General features: G+C 41.7%; 1 protein-coding gene and 1 pseudogene across 1 annotated transcript in view; both read left to right on the top strand.

Moving 5' to 3' along the window:
- The window catches only part of SCP2 (sterol carrier protein 2), a 106,733-nt gene that overhangs the window by 24,505 nt on the left and 54,385 nt on the right, over window positions 1-27,843 (top strand). Inside the window, exons 6-9 of the mRNA XM_006149379.2 lie at window positions 7,323-7,449; window positions 13,996-14,059; window positions 22,792-22,878; window positions 26,715-26,865. Coding sequence (XP_006149441.1) covers window positions 7,323-7,449; window positions 13,996-14,059; window positions 22,792-22,878; window positions 26,715-26,865 — 429 coding nt within the window. The remainder of the gene's footprint in view (window positions 1-7,322; window positions 7,450-13,995; window positions 14,060-22,791; window positions 22,879-26,714; window positions 26,866-27,843) is intronic.
- On the top strand, window positions 23,868-25,607 carry LOC102486849 (ubiquitin-conjugating enzyme E2 C pseudogene; annotated as a pseudogene).

Raw genomic sequence — 27,843 nt, 5'->3', positions numbered from 1 at the left:
TGCACTCAAAATAAAAGTGTGTATGTGTGTGAGAAAACATCCCCATGGGGGATGGCCACAATGCAATCCCTTCTCTATTTCTCTTTCTTTTGGAAATTTAGGCACCCATGCATACATACCTGGTGTGTTTTTCAAGTTCTGATTCAGGACTCCACCAGTGCAGTTGGTCATGTGGGATTCAGATGCTTTTACCACCATGTCTATAGCTAGTCACAAGTAAATTTCTAAATTACAAATAAATATTTTTCCCAATGGGAATTGCTTTGTTTTTTAAAGAATTTTTAAATTTAACTTTATTTTATTTATTTGTTTTAATTTGACCATAGAGGGACAGCGTGAGAGAGAGAGAGGGAGAGGGAGAAAAGGAGAAAGCAAGCCACCAGGTCTGGGACTCAAACCATGGTTGGCCATCTGGGAGTCCAGTGCCCTTAACCACCATGCCTTCTGCTGGCCCTGGAAATTGCTTCTTAAATTATGTATTCCTGACTGTTGGAAATATGAATATCAAGAAAGTGATCTTTCTGGAAATTCATATTTTCACATAGAAGTTACTATAAAATAAAAGTAACTAGAATCATTGTTAGAAAATGACTTGAGAAGGACCTCACAGGTGGCATGGTGGCAAAGGCATTGGACTTTCACATGGCTGACTGTGGTTTGAGTCCCAGACCTGGTGACTTGAAAATCACTCTGGGTACGTGTATATACGTGGCCAAAATCCCAAGAAGAGAATGGAGAAGAAGGGATTACAGCTTGGTTATCCCCTTGGGATGTTTTTTAAGTTTTGAAAACTTAAGCCAGGTCCAGGACTTGAACCATGCAGTTGACTGTGTGGGATCCAATCACCATAATCACCATATCACTTGGCCTTTTTAGCGAACATTTTAAGAAAGTAGTGGAGGAGCTGGCAGGTGGCATGGTGATTAAGGTGCTAGATTCCTACATGTCTTACCGTTGTTCAAGTTCTGGACCTGGTGGCTTGCTCTCTCATTTCCTTTCTCTCTCTGTCTCTCTTTGATCAAATAAAAATAAATAAATTAATTAATTAAATTAAATAAATAAATCTGAAAAAAATTAGTGGAAGTTAGGTTGTTTTATAGATAGATAGATAGATAGATAGATAGATAGATAGATAGATAGATAGATAGATATAGATAGATAGGTAGATTTTTGCTACAGGATGCGTGCACTTGCCAGAAAGAGAGAGACAGAGAGAAATCACGCTCCAGAGGGAATGGCCATGACACCATCCCTTCTCCTCCATTCTTCTCTTGGGATTTTGAGTACACACATACATACTCCTGACTTGAGTTTTAAGCCGCTGGGTCTGGGACTTGAACCATAGTCTACTACATGAGAATCTAGTGATATAATCATTACACCATCTACTGGCCCTGTTAGGTTAGGTTTTAAAGATAATTAAGGAGTAGGTAGTTGAAAATGAGATCTTTTGGGGGCAAACATCATGAGTGAAGTGATGGATGTTGAAGTAAATATGGTATACGTGGAACAGTTTGAAAAATACCTGGATTAGAGAGGGGTAACTGGAGGAAAGTGAGACATAAAGTTGAGTAGGTGAGTGCCTAATGTTTATTGCATGTGTGAAATGAATTTTTTCCCCTTCAGTAGTAAATGGTAGACTGCTTGGTAATTCTTATCAGGTCATTGGAAAAGTCATGACACATTTTTGCATAGAAACAAATATATCATGACTTTTCCAATGACCCAATGTCGTGACTTTTCCAATGACCCAAAATGGGGGTCTGGCAGGTGGCGTGATAGTTAAGGCATTGGATTCCCATATGGCTGAATGTGGTTTGAGTCCCAGACCTGGCAGCTTGCTTTCTCACTTTCCGCCCCTCTCTCGGGTTAAATTTAAATGAATAAATAAGTAATAAAATTAAATAAATACAATTTTAAAACCCTATAAAACAGTAAAATATCTATAGTTCTACAACTAAAAACAATTATATAAAGTAAAAGTCCTTCCTTCTACCTGTTTAATCTTGTCTGATGGAGGTGACCGATGTTAGTAATTAGGTATCTATATCTCCTTCTGTTTATCCAAGTTTATACTAAGTGTTCGTATGAATATACACACATATATTTGCTTAACATCCTTTACCTTATTATAAAGGAGGTTATGATCTTATACATCTTTCTTTTTTTTTGGAGAGATTTTCCCTATAGGGTGCGTGCGCTTGCCAGACAGACAGAGAGAGACATAGAGACAGAAAGTGAGAAATCACCCCTCAGAGGGGATGGTCACGCTGCAATCCCTTCTCCTCCATTCTCCTCTCAGGATCTTGGGCACGCACGCACACGCGCCCGGCGTGAGATTTAAGCCACAGGGTCTGGGACGTGAATCGCAGTCGACTACGTGGGAGTCCAGCGACATAGGCATTACACTAACTGCTGGTTCCTGATTTTTTTTTTTTTTTTAAGAGAGGTTTTTGCTATAGAGCGTGTGGACTCGCCAGAGACACACAGACAGAAAGCGAGAAATCACCCTCCTAGGAGGATGGCCATGCCACAATCCCTTCTCCTCCAGTCTCCTCTCGGGGTTTTGGGCATTCATGCAAATACGCCCTCTGTGAGTTTTAAGCCGCCAGGGTCAGGACTCCAACTGCAGTCAACTATGTGGAAGTCCAGTGGCATAACCATTACCTCATCTGCTGGTCCCCAATATTCCTTTAAATATCAAGGGGTTTATTTTGTGGCAGTTTTGTTTAGAGATGGTCTGATCCTTTTAAGATTTGCTTTTAAGCTCTTAGGTAGAACCAGATAGCTTTTATTCCAAGGCTGAACTCACCCTGCCACTCAGGCAATAACTTCAGAATATTTTTGGAGCCCCATGTATTAGATTTTGCTATCCTGGTTGGTAGGAAGAAGAACTATTCTTTGTGCTGCGTGAGCTTTGGATATTATTCTGGCTACTCTTTTCCAATGATTTTTCTCTGATCTCAGTAGTTTTCTTATACTCTTATATTGATTGGACTCATTGGAAGACTCAAGAAGAACCCTGAACCCTCTTCAAATCTACAGCACATGCATGCTCTCTTGTCTTCTCTTTCTCCCTGAGTCTCTGTCTTTGTCTGTCTCTGTGACAGTGTAAGCTCTTTTTTCTCCAGTACTCTTCAATTCAGGAACACTGCCGAACTCTGCAGTTTACCCTTTTTATTAGTAATCTGGAGATAATCATAATACGCGTGTATGTTCTTATCTTAGAGATCACTGTTCTAGACTTCGTGTTGTCTGTTGTTTGAAAACAGTTGTTTTGTCTCTTTTTCCAGATTGTTTAGTAGTTTAAGACAGAAAAGTAAACCTGGTTTTTATTAGTTCATTATAGCCAGAAGCAGAAGTTGTATCTTACTGTTTTAATTAGTGTTCCTTTTTTACTTAGGAAGGAACACTTTCTCTATCTTTTTTTTTTTAGAGGTTTTTTGCTATGGGCACGTGTGCTTGCTGGAAAGAGAGAGAGAGACAGAGAGGGATAGAAAGTGAGAAATCACTCCCCAGGGGGGATGGCCATGCTATAATCCCTTCTCCTCCATTCTTCTCTTGGGATCTTGGGCACGCATGCACATGTGCTTGGCGTGAATTTAAGCCACTGGGTCCGGGACGCAAACCGCGGCCGACTACATGGGAGTTCAGCGACATAGCCTTTACGCTAATTGCTGGTCCCTCTCTATCTTTTTGGCATGTTTGTTTTTTATTTCTTTTGACACCAGTGTCCAACCAAGCACGTAATTATTTACGGGTTGAGCATCTCTAATCAGAAAATTCCAAATGTGAGATCTTCCAAATTCTGAAACTTTTTGAAAGTTGACATGACACCACAAGCGGAAAATGTCATCCTGACCTTATATGACAGGTTATAGTCAAAATACTACAATACGATAATATTATATAAAATTAACTTCAGACTACTATGTATAAGTGTTCATGAAATATAAGTAAATGTTTTGTTTAGTGGGTTCCATCCTCAAGATAACTCATGTGTATGTGCACATTCCAATATCCAAAAATATTTGAAATCTGAAAAACTTTTGGTCCCAGAATAAGGGATTTCAGATAAGCAATACTCAGTTGGGGTCAGCTGGTGGTAACAGTTAAGGTGCTGGACTCCCACATGACCGACCATGGTTTTGAGTCCTGGACCCGACGTCTTGAAACTCATGTCAGGAGCATGTGTGTGCATACCCAAAAATCCTGAGAGGGGATTGCAGTGTGGCCATTCCCTCTGGGGGTGATCTCTCACTTTCTCTCTCTTTTTCTCTTTGGCGAGTGCACGTACCCTACAGCAAAAATCTTTTTTAAAAAAAAAGAAAAAGACATACTCAATCTATATACTTATTTTAAGATTTTTCTGTTCAGGTGACAACAGGTGGCATGGTGGTTGAGGTGCTGCACTCCCACATTGCCAACTGTGGTCCAACCTGGCAGCTTGCTGTCTCACTTCTTTTTCTCTTTCTCTCTCTTGCACATGCCCTTTAGAAAATTAAGAAATTACAATGGGGCCAGCAGGTGGTTTAGTGGTTAAGGTACTGGACTTCCATGTGGTCAACTGCGGTTCATGTCCTAGACCTGCAGCTTGAAAAATCACACCAGGTGCATGTGCATGTGTGCCCAAAATCCAGAGAAGAGAATGGAGAAGGGATTGTGGTGCGGCCATCCCCCTGGGGGGTGATTTGTCACTTTCTATCTCTCTCTCTCTCCAGTGAGCACACTGCTCTAATAGCAAAATTCGCCCTATAGGAAAATTCTCTAAAAAAAAAAAATTAAAATTACACAGGTGGTGTAATGGTGGATTCCCACATGGCAGACTGCAATTTGAATCCTGTTCTTGGCAACTTGCTTTCTTGCTTTCCCTTTCTCTCTCTCTCTGTCTCTCTCTGGTCGAATTAAAAAAATAATAACATGGGGCCGGCAAGTGGCATGGTGGTTAAGGACACTGGACTCCCACGTGGCCTACCGTGGTTTGAGTCCCAGACCTGGCCGCTTGCTTTCTCGCTTTCCCTCTCACTCTCACTCTGTCCCTTTCTGGTCAAATTAAAATAAATAAATAAATAAATAAAGTTAAAATAAAATAATTCTTTAAAAATAATAATAACAAATGTAATTAAATAATTCTATTAAAAAATAAAAATAAAAAAGATTTCTCTGTTCAGAGATTCTACAAGACCCATTTATCAATGTAGATACATGGTCCCCTGGCAGTTTGTGTCCCAGACCTGGTGGGTAGAGAAACATTCTGGATGTGTGTATGTGCATGCCTCAAATCCTGAATGGTGGGAGAGATGGAACAAGAGGGACGGTGGCATGCCCATGCCCTTTGGGGGATACTTTCTCCCTTTTTCTCTCTCTGGAGAGTACATTGTCTGGCAAAAGTTAAAAAAGAATAAAAGGAGTTTTTGTCCTAACGGTACTGATAGTCTGTCTCTTGGGTTGTTGGAAAAGTCAGGATATATTTTTATGTATTTTTCTAAGCAAAAATGCATCATGACTTTTCTTTTTTTCTTAGAGAGAGATTTTTGCTATAGGGCATGTGCACTTGCCAGAGACAGTAAGTGAGAAATCACTCTGCAGGGGGGATGGCCACACCACAATTCCTTCTGCATTCTCCTCTTCGGCTTTTGGGCATACATGCATGTGCGCATGGTGTGAGTTTCAAGCTGGCAGGTCTGGGACTCGAACCATGGTTGATCATGTGGGAGTTCAGTGATATAACCATTATGCCATCTGCTGGTCCCAATGAGCTCCTTTTTTCTAACTCCCAATTATCCTTTTGAGTTAAGATCTTTGTTCTTGCTGTTCCACCGTTTAGACTGTTCTCTTCCCATGGTTATCCAAATGACTTAATCTCCATTTTTTCACACCTCTGCTTAAATATCACTTTGTTTGGGCCAGAAAGTGGTGTGATGGTTAAGGCACTGGATTCTACCTGGCCAGCTGTTCAGTTGAGTCCCAAATTGCATGTCTTGAAAAGTATACAGACATGTGTGTATGTGTGTTTGCCCAAAATCCTGAGAGAAGAATGAAGAAGGAATTGAGGCATGGCCATCTTCCCTGGCAAGGTGATTTCTTACTTTCCCTCCTACTCTATCTCTGTCTCTCTCATGCAAATACATGTGCCCTAGGGGAAAAAAAATTCACTTAATTTTATTTATTTATTTTTAATTTGCCAGAGAGTGTGTGTGCTCGTTGGAAAGAGTCAGAGAGAGAGGGTAAACAAGAAAGCATCCTGCCCCCATGGGAAATAACCATGTCACAATCCCTTCTCTTTCATCTCTCCCTCTCTTCAGGATTTTGGGCACATATCCACAGGTGCCTGGCATGTTTCTCTTGCTGGTTTCAGGACTCAAACTGTGAGGTCAGCTCTGTGGGATCCAACCACCTTAACCACCAAGCTATGGGCTGACCCAAATATCACTTTATTAATGAGACCTCTCCAGGCTGCTGTCTATAAAATAGCACTTTCTACCTAAAGGTTTCATCTTCTTATTAAGATTTATTCTTCTGTAGAGCATTATAATTTACATTTTAATTTATTCTTGTCGCCATCGTCTGCCCTCTTCTACCCCAAATGTAAATGTCAGATGAGCAGAATCTTCATCTGATTGGTTCTTTTATTCCCACACCTTCAAAGTTACTGGTACATAGTAGATGCTTGATAAATATTTCTTGTAAGAATTAATACTTCTGGAGGGACCAGCAGGGGTTATGGTGCTTAAGGTGCTGGACACTCCCACATGCCTGACCACGGTTCAAATCCCGGACTTGGTGGCTTGCTTTCTCACTCTCCCTCTCTCTCTCTACCTCTGTCTCTGTGTATGTGTCTCTCTCTGGTCAAATTAAATAAGTCAATGAATAAATAAAATTAAATAAAACTATTATTTAAAAAGAAAGAATTAATACCTCTGGAACTGGCAAGTGGCGTGCTGGTTAAGGGCACTGGACTCCCACGTGGCTGACCGTGGTTCGAGTCCCAGACCTGGTGGCTTGCTTTCTCATGTTCCCTCTCTCTCTCTCTTTCTCTCTCCCACACACTTTGTGCCTCTCTGGTCAAATTAAAATGAATGAATGAATGAATAAATAAAGTTAAATAAAATAATTTTTTAAAAAAAGAATCAATACTTCTTTGTCACTTGGTTACTTTTCTTCTTCGCATGTTTCTTGGCAAAGTATTTCTGGATTGATTTTTTCTTTTTTTTTTTTTTTTACATTGACCATTTTTGGTTTACTATGATCCTATGGCAAATAAATATCAGACATTTATCCTGCCAGCTACTTATTAACTTTTGTCTTTCCCTCTTGCGTAGTTTACAGATAGGACCAATCCAATTGATAAACATGTTGATGTCCTGATCAATAAGTATGGATTGTCTGCTCATCCAGTTGCTCTTCAGTTTTTTGGGCATGCTGGAAAAGAACACATGGAAAAATACGGTATGTGAAAAAACTGTAAGGCTTATTACTAGTGATAGCCATGAAGTGAGAAACAATAGGTATTTATTAATGAACTGTAAAGGATGCTGGCATATAGAAGGCATAAAATATTTTCTTAAAATTAAGTTGAAGAGGGGCTGGGAGGTGATGTGGTGGTTAAGGGTGCTGGACTCCCACATGGCCGACCACAGTTTGAATCCTGGATCTGGCAGCTTGTTTTCTCACTTTCTCTCTCTCTCTCTTTGTCTCTCTGGTCAAATTAAAATAAATAAAGTTAAAATAATTCTTTTTATAAAATAATTCTTAAAAAAATTTTTTTTAAAGAAGAGAAGCTAGCAGATGGTATGGTGGTTAAGACACTGGACTCCCACATGGCTGATCACAGTCATAGTCCCAGACCTGGTTTGAAAATCATTCTGGGCACGTGCTCAGACATGCCCAAAATCCCAGGAGAAGAATGGAGGAAAAGGGGTTGTGCCATGGCTGTTCCCCCAGGGGTTATTCTTCATTTTTCCTCTCTCTACCTCTCTCTAGTGAGTGTACATACCTCATGACAAAAACCTTAGAATAAAATAAATCAAAGAAATAGTCCCTGTAGAATTTAGTTTTAGAGAAAGGGTTGGTTTTTTTTTTAATTATTATTTATTTATTTAATTCCATTTATTATTATTATTTTTTAATGTGACCAGAGAGAGAGAGAGAGAAAGGGAGAGAGAGAAAGCTAGCTGCTAGGTCCGGGACTCGAACTGCAGTCAGCTATGTGGGAATCCAGTGCCTTTAACCATCATGCCATCTGCCAGCCCCTTGAGAGAGATTTTTGCTATAGGGCACGTGCACTTGCCAGAGAATCAGAGAGATAGAAAGCAAGAAATCATCCCCCTGGGGATGGCCACATCGCAATCCCTTCTCCTCCATTCTCTCAGGATTTTTGGCATGCATGTACATACACCTGGTGTGAGTTTTAAGCCGCTGGGTCTAGGACTCAAACCGTGGTTGGCTATGCTGGGAGTCCAGCAACATCATTATTCTGCCATCTTCTGGTCCCCAGAGAAAGTATTTTTATACAGGACATTGTTCTAGTCCTTTCTGTTGTTAATAACAGAAAATACTTGGGTCTAGTAATTTAAGAAGATAAAGGTGGTTTCCTTTTTTTTTTTGGAGAGGTTTTTGCTACAGGGCATGTGTGCTTGCCAGACAGAGACAGAGAGACAGAAAGCGAGAAATCACCCCCCAGGGGGATGGCCATGCCATAATCCCTTCTCCTCCATTCTCCTCTTGGAATCTTGAGCATGCACACACACGCACCCGGTGTGAGTTTAAGCCACCGGGTCTGGGACTCGAACCGCGGTCGACTACGTGGGAGTCCAGTGACATAGCCATTACGCTAACTGCTGGTCCCAAGATAGTTTACTTAACTCATGATTCTGGAGAGCCAAAGTCTAGGGGCCATATCTAGTGAGGAGCTTCCTTTAGTGGCATCCCGAGGCCCTGCAGGCTTCATATCATGAGCGAACAGGAGAGCATGTGTCTGTTTCTGTTCCTCTCTGTCCGTTTCATTCCTCCTCCTTATAAGCCTACTAGGAGTCAATCATGGGACTCTGTCTAGTGACCTTAACCCTAATCTTCTACCAAAGACTCCACTTTTCAATACCACAGTCTGATTAAATTTTCACCTTCTTAATTCTGTTACATCCAAAGCTGAACATAAGAATTCTTAGGGGACACTCAAATCATAGCAGACATCATATAGGCAGTACCTAGAATATCCCCCAGGAAGAAAAAACTGCATAGGGAAAATAACCAGTCTTGTCTTTTTTTATCTTGAACTGTAAGTCTCATCATTTTGAATATGATAATGTGAGTTAAAGCTTGCTCTGTTAAAGCTAGGCTGTAAGGACTAGAATATAGCAATATATCAGGTAGTGGGCCAGCAGGTGGCATGGTGGGAGAGGCACTGGACTTTCATATGGTTGATCGTGGTTTGAATCCTAGACCTGGCAACTTGCTTTCTCACTTTCCCTCTCTTCCTTTCTCTCTGTTTTTCTCTGGTGAGTGCACATGCCCTATAGCAATTTAAAAAAATCATAATAATAAATAATTTTTAAAATATATCAAGTAGCTGTTACTGTGTAATAAATCACCCCAAAAGTATGCTTTTTTCTTTTTTTATTTTTCTCCCTAAGTTCATTTATTTATTTCATGATATACAGAGGGGCCAGGGCACACAGCACTCCTCAACTGGGTTTTCAAACCATGATCTATCCCCAGCCTTAGCAAGCGCAAATATGAGCACACATGTGCATACCCAGCATGTACAGAGAGGCCCCAGAAAGCGAACTCCGGACCTCCCCATCTGGGTCCATTGTGTTACCACTGCACCACCGTCTGGCCCAAAAGTCAGTGATTTGGGGGCATTTTTTATTTCCAGAGGGTCCATTCACTCACCAGAGAGAGAGAGAGAGAGAAAGAGAGAGAGAACGAACCTTCACAATGAAGAATGGTCGGGGCCAGATCCTATTTTCTCTATCCTGACAGGATTTTTAGCATGTGAGCACATGAGCCTGGCATGTTTTCAAGCTGCTGGGGCCAAGATTCGATACCTCGATTGGCCATGTGGGATCTGGCTCCTTAGAGCTTAACTGTTGTACTACTGGACCAGCCCAGACTTTTTTTCTTTTTTCTTTTTTGGTTTTGGTATAGGGCACATGCGTTCACCAGAGACCGAGAAATAGAGAAGAAGTGAGAAATCACTCTCCCGGGGAGGTTGGCCATACTGAAATCCCTTTCCTCCAGTCTTCTCTCAGGATTTTGGCACACATGCACACATACCTGGAATGACTTTCAGACCTTTGGTAGGGATTCTAAACGTTGCCGGCCATGTGGGAGTCTAGTGTTGTAACCACCGTGCCACCTGCTGGTCCCTCCTGATGTGTTTTTCAAGTGACTGGTCAGGGAATCAAACTGCAGAGTCAGCCATGAGATCCAGCCGTCTTAACCTTTATTCCATCTACTGCCCCCAAACTCAGTGATTTTAATGAATGATTAATATAGTTTACAAATGTGTAGGTCAGCTGAGAATCAGCTAATTGAAGGTGGGCTCAGCTCTTCGGGCTGGGTTTGCTCATGTGACTGTTGGTGGGTTGGAGGCTGTTTCAGTCCTAGCTGGGTCACATGTCTCTCATCCTCCTTGGACTAGAGGGCCAGCTCTGGCATGTCCTTGTCGTGATAATAGCAGAGGCACAAGAGAACAGTCAGGAACATGGAAGGCCTTTGAGACAGCTGCTGTCTTAAACTGCTCTTTCTCAGGAGAAAGAAAAATGGTCCATGTCTTTGTAATAAGACAATGCCAAGTCAAGACTGTAGTTCACATGCAGGAGGGAAGAGTCACTAAGGGCGTTAGTGTATCCATGCATAGGCAGTAAGTATGCAGATGAGGTGTTAGGTCTATTCTTAAATGTCTAGTAGCGGAGAGACAAGAGCATGTAAAAAACAAAGATATTTTCTGATTGTTATTACTTCTTTGCAGAAAATAAAACAGGTAAGGGACCAGCAGTTAGCGTAATGGCTATGTCGCTGGACTCCCATGTAGTCAACTGTGGTTCGAGTTCCGGACCCCGTGGCTTAAAACTCACACCGGGCATGTGTGCGTGCGTGCCCAAGATCCCGAGAGGAGAATGGAGGAGAAGGGATTACGGCGTGACCATCCCCCCTGGGGGGTGATTTCTCACTTTGTGTCTCTCTGTCTCTCTCTGTCTGTTTGGGGAGCGCACACGCCCTATGGCAAAAACCTCTCCAAAAAAGAAAGAAAAGAAAACAGATAACATGCCTGTGGGAAGAAGAGGGCAGACTCAGGGTCGTCAATGATAGCCTCTACATTTGTGTATTTGGTTGGCATCTATCCTGGTATCTTTAAGAGATCTCAAATTTAACGTATTCCAACATAGACTCTTTCTGTTCTCCTGCCATCTCAAAGTTGCTCCTTCCTGGTTGTCCTCATTTTAGTTAGTGGTGCTTCCATCTACTCAGATGCTCAAAGCAGAGGCATGAGCATCTTTGATACCTTTCTCTCTCTCCTCCCTCCAGTCACTCCTGTTCCTATCAATTCAATCTCCAAGCTGTATTTCAACTTCCAATTCCTTTCATTACCAGAGCTCTTCTCTTAGACCACAGTTTCTCAAATGTGGGTTGTAACCTCGTATGAATTATGGAATCACGTTAGTGGATTGAGCCCAGTATTTTTATTTTTATTCTTTTCTAGTACCTACAATTTGTTGTGTTGTATGCTATAGCTGAATTCAGAGAAGTGTGTAAAATGTAGTGAATTATCACAAAGCTGATAGCTGTGACCTAAGCCACACTCAGGTCAAAAATATAATGCTACCAACACTGACAAATTCTTTCTGTAGGTTATTTTTTTTTTTTTTGAGAAGTTTTTGCCTTAGGGTGCATATATTCACTGGAGGGAGAGACAGAGACAGTAAGAGGGAAAGTGAGAACTCATCCTCTGGGGGTGATGTCCATGCCCCAGTCCCTTCTCTTGATATCTTGGGCACACATGCACACATGCTTGGCATGATTTTTAAGCCACTGGGTCTGGGACTTGAACCGCAGTCAACCAGGTGGGAGTCCAGTGGAGTAACCAATATGTCATCTGCTGGCCCCTCTGTGTAATTTTTTGTTTTGTTTTTGGTTTTGTTTTAGAGAGAGAGAGAAAGTGAGAAGACAAGTCGCCAGGTCCAGGACTTGAACTGTAGTCGGCCATGTGGGAGTCCAGTGCCCTTAACCACCATACCACCTGCCAGCCCCTCTGTAGATTATTTTTGTCTTAAAAAACTTTGTGGCTCTCAGGACCAGTAGTTAGGGCGCAGGATACCCACATTGTCGACTGCGGTTCAAGTCCTAGACCTGGAGGTTTGCTTTCTCACTTTCTCTTTCTCTCTCTCTCTCTCTCTCACTCTGTCCCTCTCTGGTCAAGTTAAAATAAATAAATTCAAAACAAAACAAACAAACAAACAAAACACTTTGTGCCTCTCCTGTGTATCTTTTTGTGTCACACATTAGCCATTTCTGCAAGTCTTGTTGAGGTAAGTTCTTATCTGCCATGGTCCCTTCTGAGATGACGGAGGACTGTTCTTAAGCTTCCTATCAGCCCTTTGTTTGCAAAGGTTTGTGAGGCACAGCTTTTTGTCTGTCTGAACTGTGGTAACATCATCTTTGATCATTCTGAGATTTTTTTTTTTTTTAAGAGAGATTTTTGCTGTAAGGTACATGTGCTTGCCAGAGAGAGACAGACAGACAGAAAGCAAGAAATCATTCCCAAGGCATTTGGCCATGCCACAATCCCTTCTCCACCATTCTCTCAGGATTTTGGGCATGCATGCACACTCGCCCACTGTGAGTTTTAAGCCACTGGGTCTGAGACTCGATCTGTGGTTGGCTATGTGGGGGTCCAGTGACGTAACCATTACATCATCTGCTGGTACCTAGATCTTTCTGATATCTTAACAAAAATTTTGTCATACCCTGGATTTCATTTTTCATTTTCTTTTGTTTTGGTCTGAGAATATGTGTGCTTGAAAGAAAAAGAGAGAGAGGAAAAAAAAAAAGAGAGTGAGCGAAAGTGAGAGTGAGGCATGGTCACATTCAAGTTCCTTTCTTCTCTCTTTTTCCATCCTGTTGAGATTTGGGGTATACACACACATCCATCATGTTTCTACAACCTCCAGAACTGGGATTCTAACTGCAGTTGACTGTGTGGAATCCAGTTCCCTATACATAGTACTTAAACCCTGCACTACAGGGCCAGCCCTAGTTGTCTTCCAGTCAGTGTGGCTACAATCAGTACTGGTGTCTGTGCAAGGGAAATGTGGAAATATTTAGTAGAGCACTGGGTATCAATGCAACATTTGTTAATCAGTAGATCAGCAGGTAATGTGGCTAGCAGATCAGCAGGTAATGTGGAGGGTAAGGCAGCTGAATCCCACATGGCCAACTCCAGATTCAAGTCTTGGACCTGACAGCTTGAAAATCACTGGGTCCGGAGACCAGCAGTTGGTGTAATGGCTGTGTCGCTGGATTCCCATGTAGTCGACTGCTGTTTGAGTCTTGGACCCGGTGGCTTAAACTCATGCTGGGTGCGTGTGTGCCCAAGATCCTGAGAGGAGAATGGAGGAGAAGGGATTGCAGCGTGGCCATCTCCCCCGGCGAGTGAGTTCTCGCTTTCTGTCTCTCTGTCTCTCTCTGTCTTTCTGGTGAGCACATGCACCTTATAGCAAATACTTCTCAAAAAAAAAAAAAAAAAAATAAAAAAAAAAAAAAAAAAAAAAAAAAAAGAAAATCAGCCAGCCTGTGTATATGCATGCTCCAAATCCTGAGAGGAGAATGGAGGAGAAGGGATTGCAATGTAACCATCCCTCCGGGAAGTGGTTTTTCATCTTCCCTCTGTGTCTGTCTCTTTCCAACTAGTGCATGCATTCAATAGGCAAAAAAAAAAAAAAAAAAAAAAAAAAGTATTAACCTACTAATAAATATTTGCTTTCTCTACAGGAACAAAACTAGAACACTTTGCAAAAATTGGATGGAAAAATCATAAACATTCCATTAATAACCCGTAAGTATTTCAGAGATGGTAAATAATGAGAATCTGAGTTATCCTAGTATATGGAACTTTATCATTGAAAAGCAAATGCAAGACCTCAAAGATGTTAATAGGAGCCAGCAGGTGGCATTATGGTGAAGGTGCTAGACTCCCACATGGCTGACCATGGTTTGAGTCCTGGACCTAGTGGCTTGCTTTTTCACTTTCTCTTGCTTTCTTTATAGTCAAATTAAAAAATAAATAACTCTTTTAAAATATATATATTAATTAGAATTTTTTTCCCTGTAAGTCTTGAACCCAAGTACATTTGTGATCACTTCCCAGTTATAGTTTTGGCCTCTTTATATTTAGAATACTATTTAAGTATAATGGTTTTTACAAAAGAATGCGAATAATTCTTAATGAAAGTTGTAATTAACCAGGCATTGCAACTTTAGTAAATGAAATTTATTGTAATAATTTTAGTTGGAAATAACAAGGCATTTTTAAGTAATTATTTACTTCTTTTAAAATTTTTTTTATCAATTAAAACATTTGTAAAATGCAAATGGGATGCATTCTAATTACTATGGAGTCATTAACTCTTATCTAGTAGAATGGTGTGGTTGTTTCTATCCTAAAAACTAATCTGAAATAAAATTATTTCAAATTTATCAGTATAATCTTTGAATCCCTAGCACCTAGTTCAGTGTTTGGCTCATAGCAGGAATTTAGTGGTTGCAGAATAAAATTGTTCACAGGGGATTGAACTAGTGCTGTGTAAATAGAATCTATAACAGCAATACTACTACGCAGTAAACTAATAGAGGTTAGCTTTACTAGTTCTAACTGTGTGTCACCGTGCCAGGTATTTTTATGTACATTTTCATTTATCCCTCTCAAGGACCTCATAAAGTAGATGTTTTTATTTTCATTTTATAGATGAGGAAAATGGGGTTCGCAGAAATTAGGCAAATTTGCCCAAATTCATTCTATGCAATAGCAAAATAATAAATATATACATATATGTGTGTGTGTGTGTGTGTATATATATATATATATATATATACACAGAGTTTTCCTCATAGTAGGTTGTAAACATAATAGGTGCTCAGCAAATTGTTTATGTACTTGTTAAACAAATTTTGCCATATTTATTTATTCATTTAAAGTTTATTTTTGTATCCATTTAGTTCATGAGGGAGATGATGGAGAAAACGTAGATACCCTTCACAGGGCCTCACCATGTTCTGATCCAGCCAGGGTCATAAGTGTGTGTGGGTGCACCTGATATGCTCATGTTGACCCAAGACCTGAACCCAGGACTCCCTGAGGGCTCCAGCACCATGCAGCAGTGCCCAATTGCGCATGGGCCATATTTTGTCACAATTGATAAAAACCATGACGAGGAACATTTTATTCCATAAGTAGATCATTATGACATATTTCTAATACTTCTTGCTGTTTCTACTTCTCTGCATTCTTTTGATTTTAAATTGATGTTTTAATTGAGGACACACCTAGTTAACAAATGACACCTGATCCCAGACCCTAGTTCTAAGGGTATTTTATGAAAAATCTAAGGGTGTTAAGAAAACTTTAGTGAAATCTCATTGCGTGTATGATAAATTCAGACTCCTTCCTGTGAGATAACAGGCTCGGTATAAATATGGCTTCTTTCTTATTTCCTATCATTTTTGTGGATATTCTCATGCTCTGGCCTCACCAAATCACTTGGTTTTACCAAAGTGCTATTTTCAGCACTTGTCTCTGTGTTTTTGCTTATGCTGCTAGCTGTCCCTAGAATATCCTTCTGTCTTTCTTTTATTTTATAAACATCTTTCTACCAATCAAGTCCTATCCCAAATATCATTGCCTCTTTTTCTTTTTAAAGAGAGATTTTTGCCATAGGTCGTGTGCTCTCACTGGAGAGACAGAGAGAGACAGAGAGACAGAAAGTGAGATATTACCCTCAGGGATGATGGCCATTGCCACAATCCCTTCTCCTCTAGTCTCCTCTTAGAATTGGGGGTGGGGGGAAGAGAATTTTGGGCATGAATGCACATGTACCTGGTGTGATTTTTAAGCTGCCAAGTCCAGGACTTGAACCACGGTTGGCCATATGGTAGACCAGGGACATACCATTGCACCATCTGCTGGTCCCCTTTCATCACCTCTTTTAATACCTTAAAAAAAATTTTTTTTTCATTTAACTTTATTTATTTACTTTTAAATTTGACCAAAGTGAGAGAGAGAGAAAGAGAAAGTGAGAAAGCAAGCTACTAGTTCCAGGACTCAAACAGTGGTTGGCCATGTGTGAATCCAGTGCCCTTAACCAACCGTCACCTGCCAGCCTCAACACTATTATTTTTTTTTTTTTGAGAGATTGTGTGTGCACTTGCTGGAGAGACAGAAACAGAGAGAAGGAAAGTGAGAAATCACCACCAAAAGGGGGGGTGGGTGGCCATGCTACTATCCTTTTTCCTCCAATCTAAGGATTTGGGGCATAAACACACCTGGTGTGTTTCGAGCTGCCAGCTCTGGGACTTGAACCACAGTCAACCAAGTGGGAGTCCAGTACCTTAGCTGTCATGCCACCTGCTGGTCTCGTAACACCTTTTTATGCTCCTGGGCATAATTGCATTTTCTCATGAGCTTCATTGTGCATTCTGCATTGCTCTGTAATAGCACATTGCACTGTACACCCTTAGTTACGTAGGACTGTTTCCCCTCTTGTTTGAGCAAGTGTTTGTCTCATCTCTGTATCTGCAATAGAGCAGGGCACTTAGAACATGGTAAGTGCAACAAAACTTTGCTGTTGCTGTGCAGGAGAGTTAGGACCAGCATTTTTTTTTCCCTTAAATCATTTATTTCTCTGAGAATCAAAACCTCCAAGTCTTTCTCTCACTTAATTCCTTGTCTAACCAGACACTTGTTTATTTACCCATGTTAAAAGAAAAATAAACCAGCCAATTTAATAGAGTTTTAATAGAGCAAATCTTAACACGATTTAAATCAGGCAGTTGTGTCCGGACTTCCAGATAACTCCAGCCAGCCTCGTGGTCAACTCGGCCTTTTACGTTGGTAGAACAGGAAAGTGAGGCGTGCAGTAAAAGGAAGTGTTGTACACTAGATGTAAGTGAGGGAGTGAGTGAGGTAGTGAAATCAGTGGTTACCTTATGAAGTTTGTCTGCATTCACACAGTTTAAAAGGTGGGATGCCTGTGATTGACTAAAGCCTAGCTGCTGTGATTGGCTGTAACTTAGCAACGAGCTCAGAAAAACAGCCTAACATATATGGTTTCAGCTTATCCATAAGAATCAAAGTGTGGGAGTACAGCGGCTGTTTTAGGCCAAAATGGTTTAATTTAACATCCATTATGGCATTCTTCTTAAAGAAATTCATTTATCCAACAATTATGTATTTAGTAGGCTACTCTGTGCAAAACAGTGCTTTATCTGGATGTGATACAAGACAGGAAAATTCCTTGCTGCTCCATGGAGCTTCTATGCATATTATAAGTTGACCAGGCAAATATTATTTCTGGATGGCATTTTTATCATTTAAAACTCTTTGAAGCAGCCAAGAATAGCCTTCTGGGTTTGGCTTAGAAATTTTAGATGTTAACTTCTTACACTAGTTTTTTCTTCTTCTTCTTTTCTTTCTTTCTTTTTTAATGTGGGAGTGTGCATGCATGTAACAAAAGGAGAGGGCAAAGGAGTTTGCACCCTTGACAGAGGCTCCTTATGCCACAATCCCCTGTCCCTAGTCCTCTATCTCCTCAGGATCCTGAGTGTTTTTTTTTTTGGAGAGGTTTTTGCTATCAGGCGTGTGTGCTTGCCAAAAAGACAGAGAGAGAGACAGAGAGACAGAAAGCAAGAAATTAACCCCCGGGGGGATGACCACACAGCAATCCCTTCTCCATTCTCCTCTCAGGATCTTGGGCACACAGTCACGTGCCAGCAGGAGTTTCCGCCCCCGGGTCCAGGCCTCGAACTGCAGTTGACTACATGGGAGCTCAGCAACATAGCCATTACGTCAACCACTGGTCCTGTCTGGTGTGTTTTATGGCCAATGCAGGGTTCCAAACCTGTCGCTGGCCATGTGACTTCCAGCCTTACAAGGCAGTACATGCCACTGTACCATAGCTGTTGGACTTTGTATTATGTTTTGCCTGGATAGTGAAGAAAAGGAATTTTGGGTTTTCCAACCAGTTACTAGAGAGACTCTTACTTATCTCTAAGAAGGTTGAATTAAAAAATTATCCTCAGGGACCAGCAGTTAGCATAATGACTATGTTGCTGGACTTCCATGTAGTCAACCGTGGTTTGATTCCCAGACCCAGTGGCTTAAACTCATGCCGGATGTGTGTGCACGTGTGCCCCATATCCTGAGAGGAGAATGGAGGAGAAGGGATTGCGGCGTGGCCATCCCCCCTGGGAGGGTGATTTCTCACTTTTTGTCTCTCTGTCTCTCTGGTGAGTGCACGCACCCTGTAACAAAAACCTCTTCAAACAAACAAAAAAATTTATCCCCATGGCATAGTGATTAAGGGAGCTGATCCCACATGGCTGACTGTAGTTTGAATCTTGGCCCTGGTGGCTTGAAAAACATTCTGGCCACCTTGCCTGGCCAAGGTCCCTGTGGATGGAGAAATGAAGGTGAAAGAATTAGACTATGACCACAGCCCACAGGGGGATACTTTATTCCTTTGTCTCTCTGGTGAGCATATGCACCCACTGGCAATTAAAAAAATTATTCTGAAATGTTTCTTCACAAATTATAAGACTGTTGAGCCATCTGGTGACATGATGGTTAAGGTGGCTAGATCTCATATGGCCAACTGTACAGTTCAAATCCCAGACCCAGTGGCTTGGGAAACACACTGGGTGGATGTACATGTGTGCCCAAAATTCCAAAAGGAGGGAGAAATGGAGGAGAAGGAATTGCAGTGTGATCATTCCCATATGAGGTGCTTTCTCTTCCTTTCTGTCTTTCTGCCAAATGCTCACAACCTTGGTACATTTTTAAAAAAATCAAATTAAGAAAAAAATATTGTTGTTGGAAAATAACCAACTCTAAAAAATTAATAATAATTAATGGGGTTTATTTCCAAGCAGAAATATGAGTGACCTAGCCCTGAAAAGGAGGCAAATATGGCTTTCTCGGGGTGATATAGTCAATGATGATTGTCCTATAAAACGTCTTACAATTTGTGTTATACATAATTTCTACATCTTAATTCCTACAGTTAAGAAACTAATTTCTTGGGACCAGCAGTTAGCGTAATGGCTATGTCGCTGGATTCCCACGTAGTTGACCGTGGTTCACATCCTGGACCCAGTGGCTTAAACTCACGCCGGGCGCATATGTGTGTGCCCAAGATCCCGAGAAGGGAATGGAGGAGAAGGGATTGCGGAGTGGCCATCTCCCCTGGGGGGTGATTTCTTGCTTTCTGTCTCTCTGTCTGGTGAGCGCATGCGCCCTATGGCAAAAACCTCTCAAAAAAAAAAAAAAAAAAAGAAACTTCTTTGACAAAGAGAAGAGGAAGGTTATAAGGTCCTTTTTAGTACATTACAATGACAGATTAGTCTTTTATATAAGCATTGCTAGAGAAAGATAGTCATTTATTACCATATGAAGGCTGTTCTGTTTACAGTGAGCTAGGGTATACATTCAAATAATTACCTCAGAGAGTGGGTGGGTATAGTCAAAGTCAAGAACTTTAAATGTAACATCTACACTTACATGGACCTCTCTTGTCAAACAATCTGGATAGATGATTTTAGTTCTAATCAATTTTCATTTGGGAAGTTACACTTTTACAAAACAAAAAAACAATAAAAGGGCCCACTTCTTTTTAAAAATTATTTATTTAATTTTATTCATTCATTTATTTTAATTTGACGAGAGAGAGAGAAAGAATGGGAGTGAGAAAGCAAGCCACCAGGTCCAGGACTCGAACCATGGTCGGCCATGTGGGAGTGTCCAGCACTTTAACCACCACACCACCTGCTAGTCCCAAGGGCCCACTTCTTTTAGAGGGTCTCAGCTTGCTTTAATATCCTTTAGTAATTTCTCATTTTCTGTAAAATGTCCCTTCCTAGTCTGATCTCTGTTCATTTCTCTGCCCCATCTTCTTTACCTGACCTCCACATCCCAGTCCCCAAAATGTTTTGCCCTTGCTTTAGTGAAACTTTTCACCTCGGGGGACTTTGCACGCTGGTTTTTCTACCAGGCATCCTTTCTTCTCCATGTCTTCATCCCATGGGGACCTCGGGCATGCACACACATGACCATTTTCTCTCTTCTACTTCTTATGTGTCTAGCCTCATAGAGGAGGCCCCCTCTGGTATTGTTGCAGAAAACCAGATGCTTAGGAATGGAAAGCAGCACTTGGAGAGATTAGGATACCTGTTTTTTACACTGGTGGGCACAGAGGAGTTAACTCTCTGAATCTCTGGCCCAACTGGGGGTTGGACACAGTCTTTCATGGGGGAATTGGGGAAGGGGAGGTCTCCGGATGTTAGGAATGGGGAAGGGACTCAGAACCTGCCCTATGCGCATCAAAGGGAAGAGGCAGAGAAGCAGGAAGTCTAATCTATTCAAGGTACTAATCTATTCAAGGTTTTCAGGTTACCTTGTAGCTCCGGGGAGGGGCAGTAAGTTTGCTGGAGGACAGAAACTTCAGGAGGCTATCAGCTCTGAGTTATTCATTAATTCAGGGTCCTTCCATCTCAGTATCTGCATTTGATGTATTGATATATCCTGTGTGCTCTCAAAGCACCCTCTTTAACACTTCTCTCAGAACACATGTTATATTATACTGTACTAGAATTGTGCGTTTCTTTCTTTTTTTAGAGAGATTTTTGCTATAGGGTGCATGCGCTTGCTGGAAAGACAGAGACAGAAAGTAAAAAATCACCCAGGGGGGATGGCTGTGCCACAATCCCTTCTCCATTCTCCTCCAAGATTTGGGCATGCACGCACACTCACCTGGCATGTTTTAAGCCACTAGATTCAGGACTTAAACTGTAGTCAGCTATGCGAGAGTCCAGTGACGTAACCATTACAAAATCTGGTGGTCCCAGAATTATGTATTTCTTTGCTGTAGAATCATATTGAGTTTCTTGGGGGTAGGGTTCCAGTGCCTAGGACAGGAATGTGGCACAAAAGAAATGGTTCTTTGAATGTTGATGAAGGTCAAAGTTAACCTCAGAAGATGCAAACACTAGTATGTAGATCTAAGCTACACAGGTACTTGAATTGCTTGTTATTCCCACACCAGTTGAGGTTTGGTTTTAGAATAAGTTCTTTGCAATCATCAGAGGGAAATCTGTTTTTTAAGACTGCAGATAATTTATTTCAGGTTTTGTACACTTATTTAAATGCTCTATTAGCATTGATTAAATGCACTTGCATAATATCGCTGCAGAAGTTGGCCAAATTGCAAGTCACTTAATTTTGCACTTAGAGAACTGATATTTTATAATTTGCCAGGAAAAATGTGTATATATATATATATTTTGCACTTAGAGAACTGATATTTTATAAGTTCTGGCATAAATCATTCAGCATTAATGCAGACCCAATGAGTTCAGGGCTCTGTCCTCCGTGGGACTATCCTCACTTCAGACACCAGCTGCAGGCAATATACCCAGGCCACCCACACTTCTGACCCATTAGCTATAAACTTAGGGGTTTCTACAATCCCCTTCAGGTTCAATAATGCACGAGAATGACTTACAGAACTCAGGAAAATGCTATTCTTATTATTAGAATTTTATTTATTTTATTTTATTTATTTATTTATTTATTTTTGGAGAGGTTTCTGCTATAGGGAATGTGTGCTTGCCAGAAAGACAGAGACAGAGAGACAGAAAGGGAGAAATCACCCCCCAGGGGGGATGGCCATGCTGCAATCCCTTCTCCTGCATTCTCCTCTCGGGATCTTGAGCACACATGCACACACGCCTGGCATGAGTTTAAGCCACCAGATCTGGGACTCGAACTGCAGTCAGTTACATGGGAGTCCAGCGACATAGCCATTATGCCAACTGCTGGTTCCAGAATTTTATTATAAAGTATATGTATCAGGAAGAGCCAAGTGAAGAGACACACAAAGTAACGTCTGGGAGGGTCCTATCACAGGTTTTTAGCAAGTTTTTATGGCTTTCTTCCTGGAGTCAAGACACATCACCCTCCTGGCTCATCAAGGCGTTCACCAAACAGGAAACCTCATTGATCTTCTGTGTCCAGAGTTTTTATTGGGACTATTGTGTAGGCATACTTGCTTAAATATCACGGCCACATCACTGAACTCAATCTCCAGCCCTCCTCGTTTCCTCAGAGGTTGAGCTGGCTCGAAAGTCTCACTCCTGTATTCACATGGTTGATCTTTTTGGTGATCAAACTTCCATCCTGAAGATCACAAGGGGCCCACCTTGAGCTGCCTCATTAGCATAACAAAGAGACTCCTTTTACTTAGGAAATTCCAAGGGTTTTAGAAGCTCCATGCCAGGAGCCCAGGACGAAGACCAGACAAAATTTTTATTATATAACATATGGTATTTTGGAGTTATGATTATTTAAAAAAATTCAAACAACTTGTTTACTAAAGGTTGAAACTGTTCCTAAAAGTCTGTCTTTGGTCGTGAAAAGAATATTTACATTATCTTCTCTCTGTAAGTCTGAACCAATTCATCATCAACATCAAAAACTGTGATTGCTGCCTTACGTTCTGTAACTACTTCTTTTGTACTTAGGAATTCCCAGTTCCAAGATGAATACAGCTTGGATGAAGTGATGTCATCTCGAAAAGTTTTTGATTATTTGACTGTCTTACAATGTTGGTAAGGAAAACATATTTTTAACACTTAATAAAAATCTTCTTGCTCCCCTCCCTACCCACCTCCCTGTGGTTAAACCTGTGGCTCTGTACCCACCCATAAGGCCTTTCCAGAACTCGCCAGTGTAGTCCTCACTCTGAGTTACTTCACTGGAGTGTCCTACTTCCTGCTTCTACCTGGAGACAGCCACACACACACACCCTTAACCACCATGCCATGGGCTGTTCCCGTTTTACTTTCTTCTGTCATGACTTTTACCTCCTTTTGTTGTTTCAGTTTTACTTATTTATTAAAATATGGTTTAGGAAGCCAATGTTGTCTTAAGCATTTTGAGCATTTTATTTTCCTTGCTATGTATTTCTACAGGAAAGTTTACTCTATAATAGTAGCTAAGAGTTAAAGTAAACCAAGGGGGAAAAATCACCACTCTAATGATGAGAAGAGCCTTACTGGGAGGGAGAGCTGAGCTACGTGATTTGGGTTCAGATCTCTAACATTAGAGTCATGCCTGAAAGTAAAATAGGAAAAGAGGAGTTTTTAGTGAAACAGTGAGTTTTTTTTTTTTTTTTTTTTTTTTAACAAAAATAATACACTCCACATCAGGAAGGTATGTGAATGAGCAGGTGTATGAGGAACACGGCTGCTCTGGGAATGGGTTAGGAGTTGGTTTTTTTTTTTTTTTAACAAAAATAATACACTCCACATCAGGAAGGTATGTGAATGAGCAGGTGTATGAGGAACACGGCTGCTCTGGGAATGGGTTAGGAGTTGGTTTTTTTTTTTTTTTAACAAAAATAATACACTCCACATCAGGAAGGTATGTGAATGAGCAGGTGTATGAGGAACACGGCTGCTCTGGGAATGGGTTAGGAGTTGGTTTTTTTTTTTTTTTAACAAAAATAATACACTCCACATCAGGAAGGTATGTGAATGAGCAGGTGTATGAGGAACACGGCTGCTCTGGGAATGGGTTAGGAGTTGGTTTTTTTTTTTTTTTAACAAAAATAATACACTCCACATCAGGAAGGTATGTGAATGAGCAGGTGTCTGAGGAACACGGCTGCTCTGGGAATGGGTTAGGTGTTACTTATATTTTGTGATTTTGTCAAGCCTGTTTAGGAGAGGAGGTCTATCATTGTAGCTGGCTTCTTTGATTTCTTGGGCTTTTACCTGCGCTTAGGTCCTTCTCAGGTAAGGAATCTCATGCCTAGTGTGGACTTTGAAGGTGTGAACATCCTGGTAGGGACAGTTCTGCCTGTATCAGTTTATCGCCCCCAGTGGGAAGCAGGAGGTTGGCCAAGCATCCTGATGAGTTCTTGTGTGCCTGTGCGGAATGGCAGGAGGAAAGATAATGACTTTCCCTAGGTTCTTTGAAGAAAGCTTAGGTAATACAACATAAGGTAAATGGCCCCTCTCTGTGGGAGCCAGATGGGGGAGAGGAAGAGTTGGGTTATATCCCGCGATCAGCTGTGATTGGTGAGGCAGATGGCCTTCTGCCGTTATCAGGACTGCTGCCGCGTGTCTGGCTAACTGTCCATGATGGTAGTTGCATCTTGCAAGTTACCAGACGGCATATCCTGGACGATTGGATGAGTCTTGGAGATACTGGCTGGGATGCAAGTGAACAGGTCAGTTTTATCTATTGCAGTAGGAGGGTCTGCTTATCTAGAAAGTCCAGTTGAACTTTCCAGGGTTTCTTGGGTTTGCCATCTTCCTTTGAAGCTATCTGTAAGAGAAAGGACTACTTTGAGGAGCTCTCCAGTTTCAATGAAACCAAAAATTCTCTGATATCCCCTACTCTGTCCTCTAATTTTCCAAAATTTTAAGACTGAGTTATTTGGGAGACAGTGAAGTTGGAGATTCATATACCTGTAGTAGAAACTTTATTCCACAAGGATAGGAATAACCTTTTGGACTCACTCGTTAGAAGTCACCAGAGGATGGGCAGTTGCAGTCATAGTCGTAGAGTTCCCGTCTCCTTGCCAGTGCAGCCCGGATGGCCTCCCAGAACCGCCACACAGCTGCTGCCAGCATAGCTACTGTCCATAAAGGAGCTGAACCCAGTGGGGGTGCTGCCAGAGGCCCCATGGGCAAGAGGCTGCAGCAGGAGCTGATGACCCTCATGATGTCTGGCGACAAAGAAATTTCTGCCTTCCCTGAATCAGACAACCTTTTCAAATGGATAGGGACCAGCCATGGAACAGCTGGCATGGTATATGAAGACCTGAGGTATAAGCTGTCCCTCGAGTTCCCCAGTGGCTACCCTTACAATGCACCCACGGTGAAGTTCCTCATGCCCTGCCACCACCCCAGCGTGGACACCCAGGGTAACATCTGCCTGGACATCCTGAAGGACAAGTGGTCTGCCCTGTACGACGTCCGGACCATCCTGCTCTCCATCCAGAGCCTGCTAGGGGAACCCAGCATCAACAGCCCTTTGAACACACACGCCATCAAACTCTGGAAAAACACCACAGCCTTTAAGAAGTACCTGCAAGAAACATACTCCAAGCAGGTCTCCAGCCAGGAGCCCTGACTCAGGCCGTCAGCTTCTCCTTCTGTCGTCTTACTTTCCCTTAGTTGGTCTGTCCTTGATTTCTGTTAGGACTCTCTATCTAGAGCAGTGGTGTTATTTTTGTTTTGTTTCCGTTTTTTAAATTAAGTGTCTGTTTGAGCCCTCAGGTCACACATTAAATAAATGCATTTTAGTTGTTTTTTGTAAAAAAAAAAAAGGAAGTCATCAGAAGATGGCGTATTTATCTTCAAAGGCAGACCTGGAATTCCTCACAATAAGAACTTTTTGGGAGACATTCCTTGATTAAGTATTTGATTACATTTAAGTTCTTGACAGAGGTTCAGTCTACAGGTGGAAGGCAAGTGCAAAGTTTTATTTTGCCTTTTCTTTCATGATATAAAGCATGTGAGAGAGATGGGGCCAGCATGTGGCATGATGGTTAAAGTGGTGGATTCCACATGCTGACTGCACGGTTTGGGTCCCAAACTCGGCAACTTGAGAAACGTGCCAACTGTGTGCGCATGAGTGCCCAAAATCCTGAAAGGAGGGAGAGATGGAGGAGAAGGGGTTGCAGCTTGACCACGTCCCATGAGGAGGGGGGTGCCTTCTCACTCCCTTAACCCCCCGTCTCTGTCTCTCTGGCAAGTGCACGCATCCTCAAGCAAATTAAAAAAAAAAGAAAAGAAAATGTGTGAGAGAGAGAGGGAGGTAGGGGTACCCTGGACAGGCTCGCATGCCATGATCATTTTTCTTTGGCCCTCAGACTCTTCAGCATCCTGGGCATGTACAAGGCAACTCAGGGGTGAACAGTGCTCAATTGTATGGCTTCCAGCTTTGTAGGGCACTTGAGTTACTTACCACTGTGCCATAGCAGCTGGACCTATGTTTTGTGTGTGTGTGTGTGTGTGTGTGTTTTAGTTAGTTTGTTTTGTTTTGTTTTTAGTTTTGCTACTGTGTGTGTGTGCACTCACCAGAGAGAAACAAGGGAAGAGAGAGGGAGGGAAAGTGAGAAATGGCCCACCAGAGGAGATGGCCATGGTGTAATCCCTTCTCCTCTAATCTTGGGATTTTGGACACACATGCCCATTCACCTAATGTGATTTTCAAGCTGCTGGGTCCAGGATTCAAGCCAATTATGTAGAATTTAGTGCTTTAACCTCCATACTGCCCGCTAGCTCCCATGTGCAGTTTTTAACTGTAGATTCATGAAGACAGTGTAATAACCAGCAAGCCTACTCAGCCATTCTTCTCAGCTAGAACTACTAACCCAGAAATTTTAGGATGAAGGTGGCACCAGGTATAAATAATTATTTTGACTTCTTAGTCCCACTTCAGATGGTGCTGCAGCAGCAGTTTTGGCTAGTGAGGCATTTGTACAGAACTACGGCCTGCAACCCAAAGCTGTGGAAATTGTGGCACAGGAGATGATGACTGATTTGCCAAGCTCGTTTGAAGAAAAGAGCATGATTAAAGTGGTATGTCTGAGATTCTATTTTTATTATTTTAGCTCTTTTTTTTTAAGTATTTTATTTAACTTAATTAATTTTAATTTGACCAGAGAGGGACAGAATGAGACAGAGAGAGAGAGAGAGGAAAAGTGAGAAAGCAAGCCACCAGGTCCAGGATTCAAACTGTGGTCAACCATGTGAGGAGTCCAGTGCCCCTAACCACTGCACCATCTGCCAGCCCATCTCCCCACCCCTTTATTTTAGACTTTTTTGCCATGGGAGCACATGTGCTCACCAAAGAGAGATGAGAGAAAGAGAAAAAATGAGAAATCACCTCCCTGTGGGGATGGCTACACCGCTGTTCTTTCTTCTCTCAGGATTTTAGGTGTGCATCCATGGGTGCCCAGCGTTGTTTTCAAGCCACTAGGTTTGGGATTTGAATTGTGCAGTTGGCCATGTGGGATCCATCCGCTTTAACCTCCATGCTATCTGCAGGCCCCCTGTGGCTAATTAAAAATAAATAAATAATTCTAAGAGGGCAGCTGGTGGCATGATGATTAAGATGCTGGATCCCATATGGCCAACTCTGCAGTTTAAGTCCTGGGCCCACTGGTTTGAAAAATATTCCAGGTGCATGTAAGTGTGTACCCAAAATCGCAAGAGGAGAAAGGAGGAGAAGGCATTGTCCTGTGGCCATCCCCCGGGGGTGATTTCACACTTTCCCTCTCTCTCCTTTCTGTTGGTCTCTCTGACAAGTGCATGGGTCCCTATAGCAAATCAAAGTAAAAGAAAAATCATGGACTTTGGAAAAATGTTTTGAATCCTATAGGATCTTACAAGAGTAGATTCGTATTTTCATAAAGAATCGTCCCATCCATACTTTTCAGCATATTTGACCCATGATTTGTTAATAAATCTCTTGAACCCATTCACAGGTTTGACAGGGTTTTCATATCTTATCATAAGATATGGTCTGTGAAATTCTAAGTCTTTTTTTTTTTTTTT

This window comes from Tupaia chinensis, unplaced genomic scaffold (assembly GCF_000334495.1).
Source record: "Tupaia chinensis unplaced genomic scaffold, TupChi_1.0 Scaffold000259_1, whole genome shotgun sequence".
NCBI classification, from domain to species: Eukaryota; Metazoa; Chordata; class Mammalia; order Scandentia; family Tupaiidae; genus Tupaia; species Tupaia belangeri.
The sequence above is the reverse complement of the archived record's forward strand: the minus strand, read 5'-3'. Positions and strand labels throughout refer to the sequence as shown.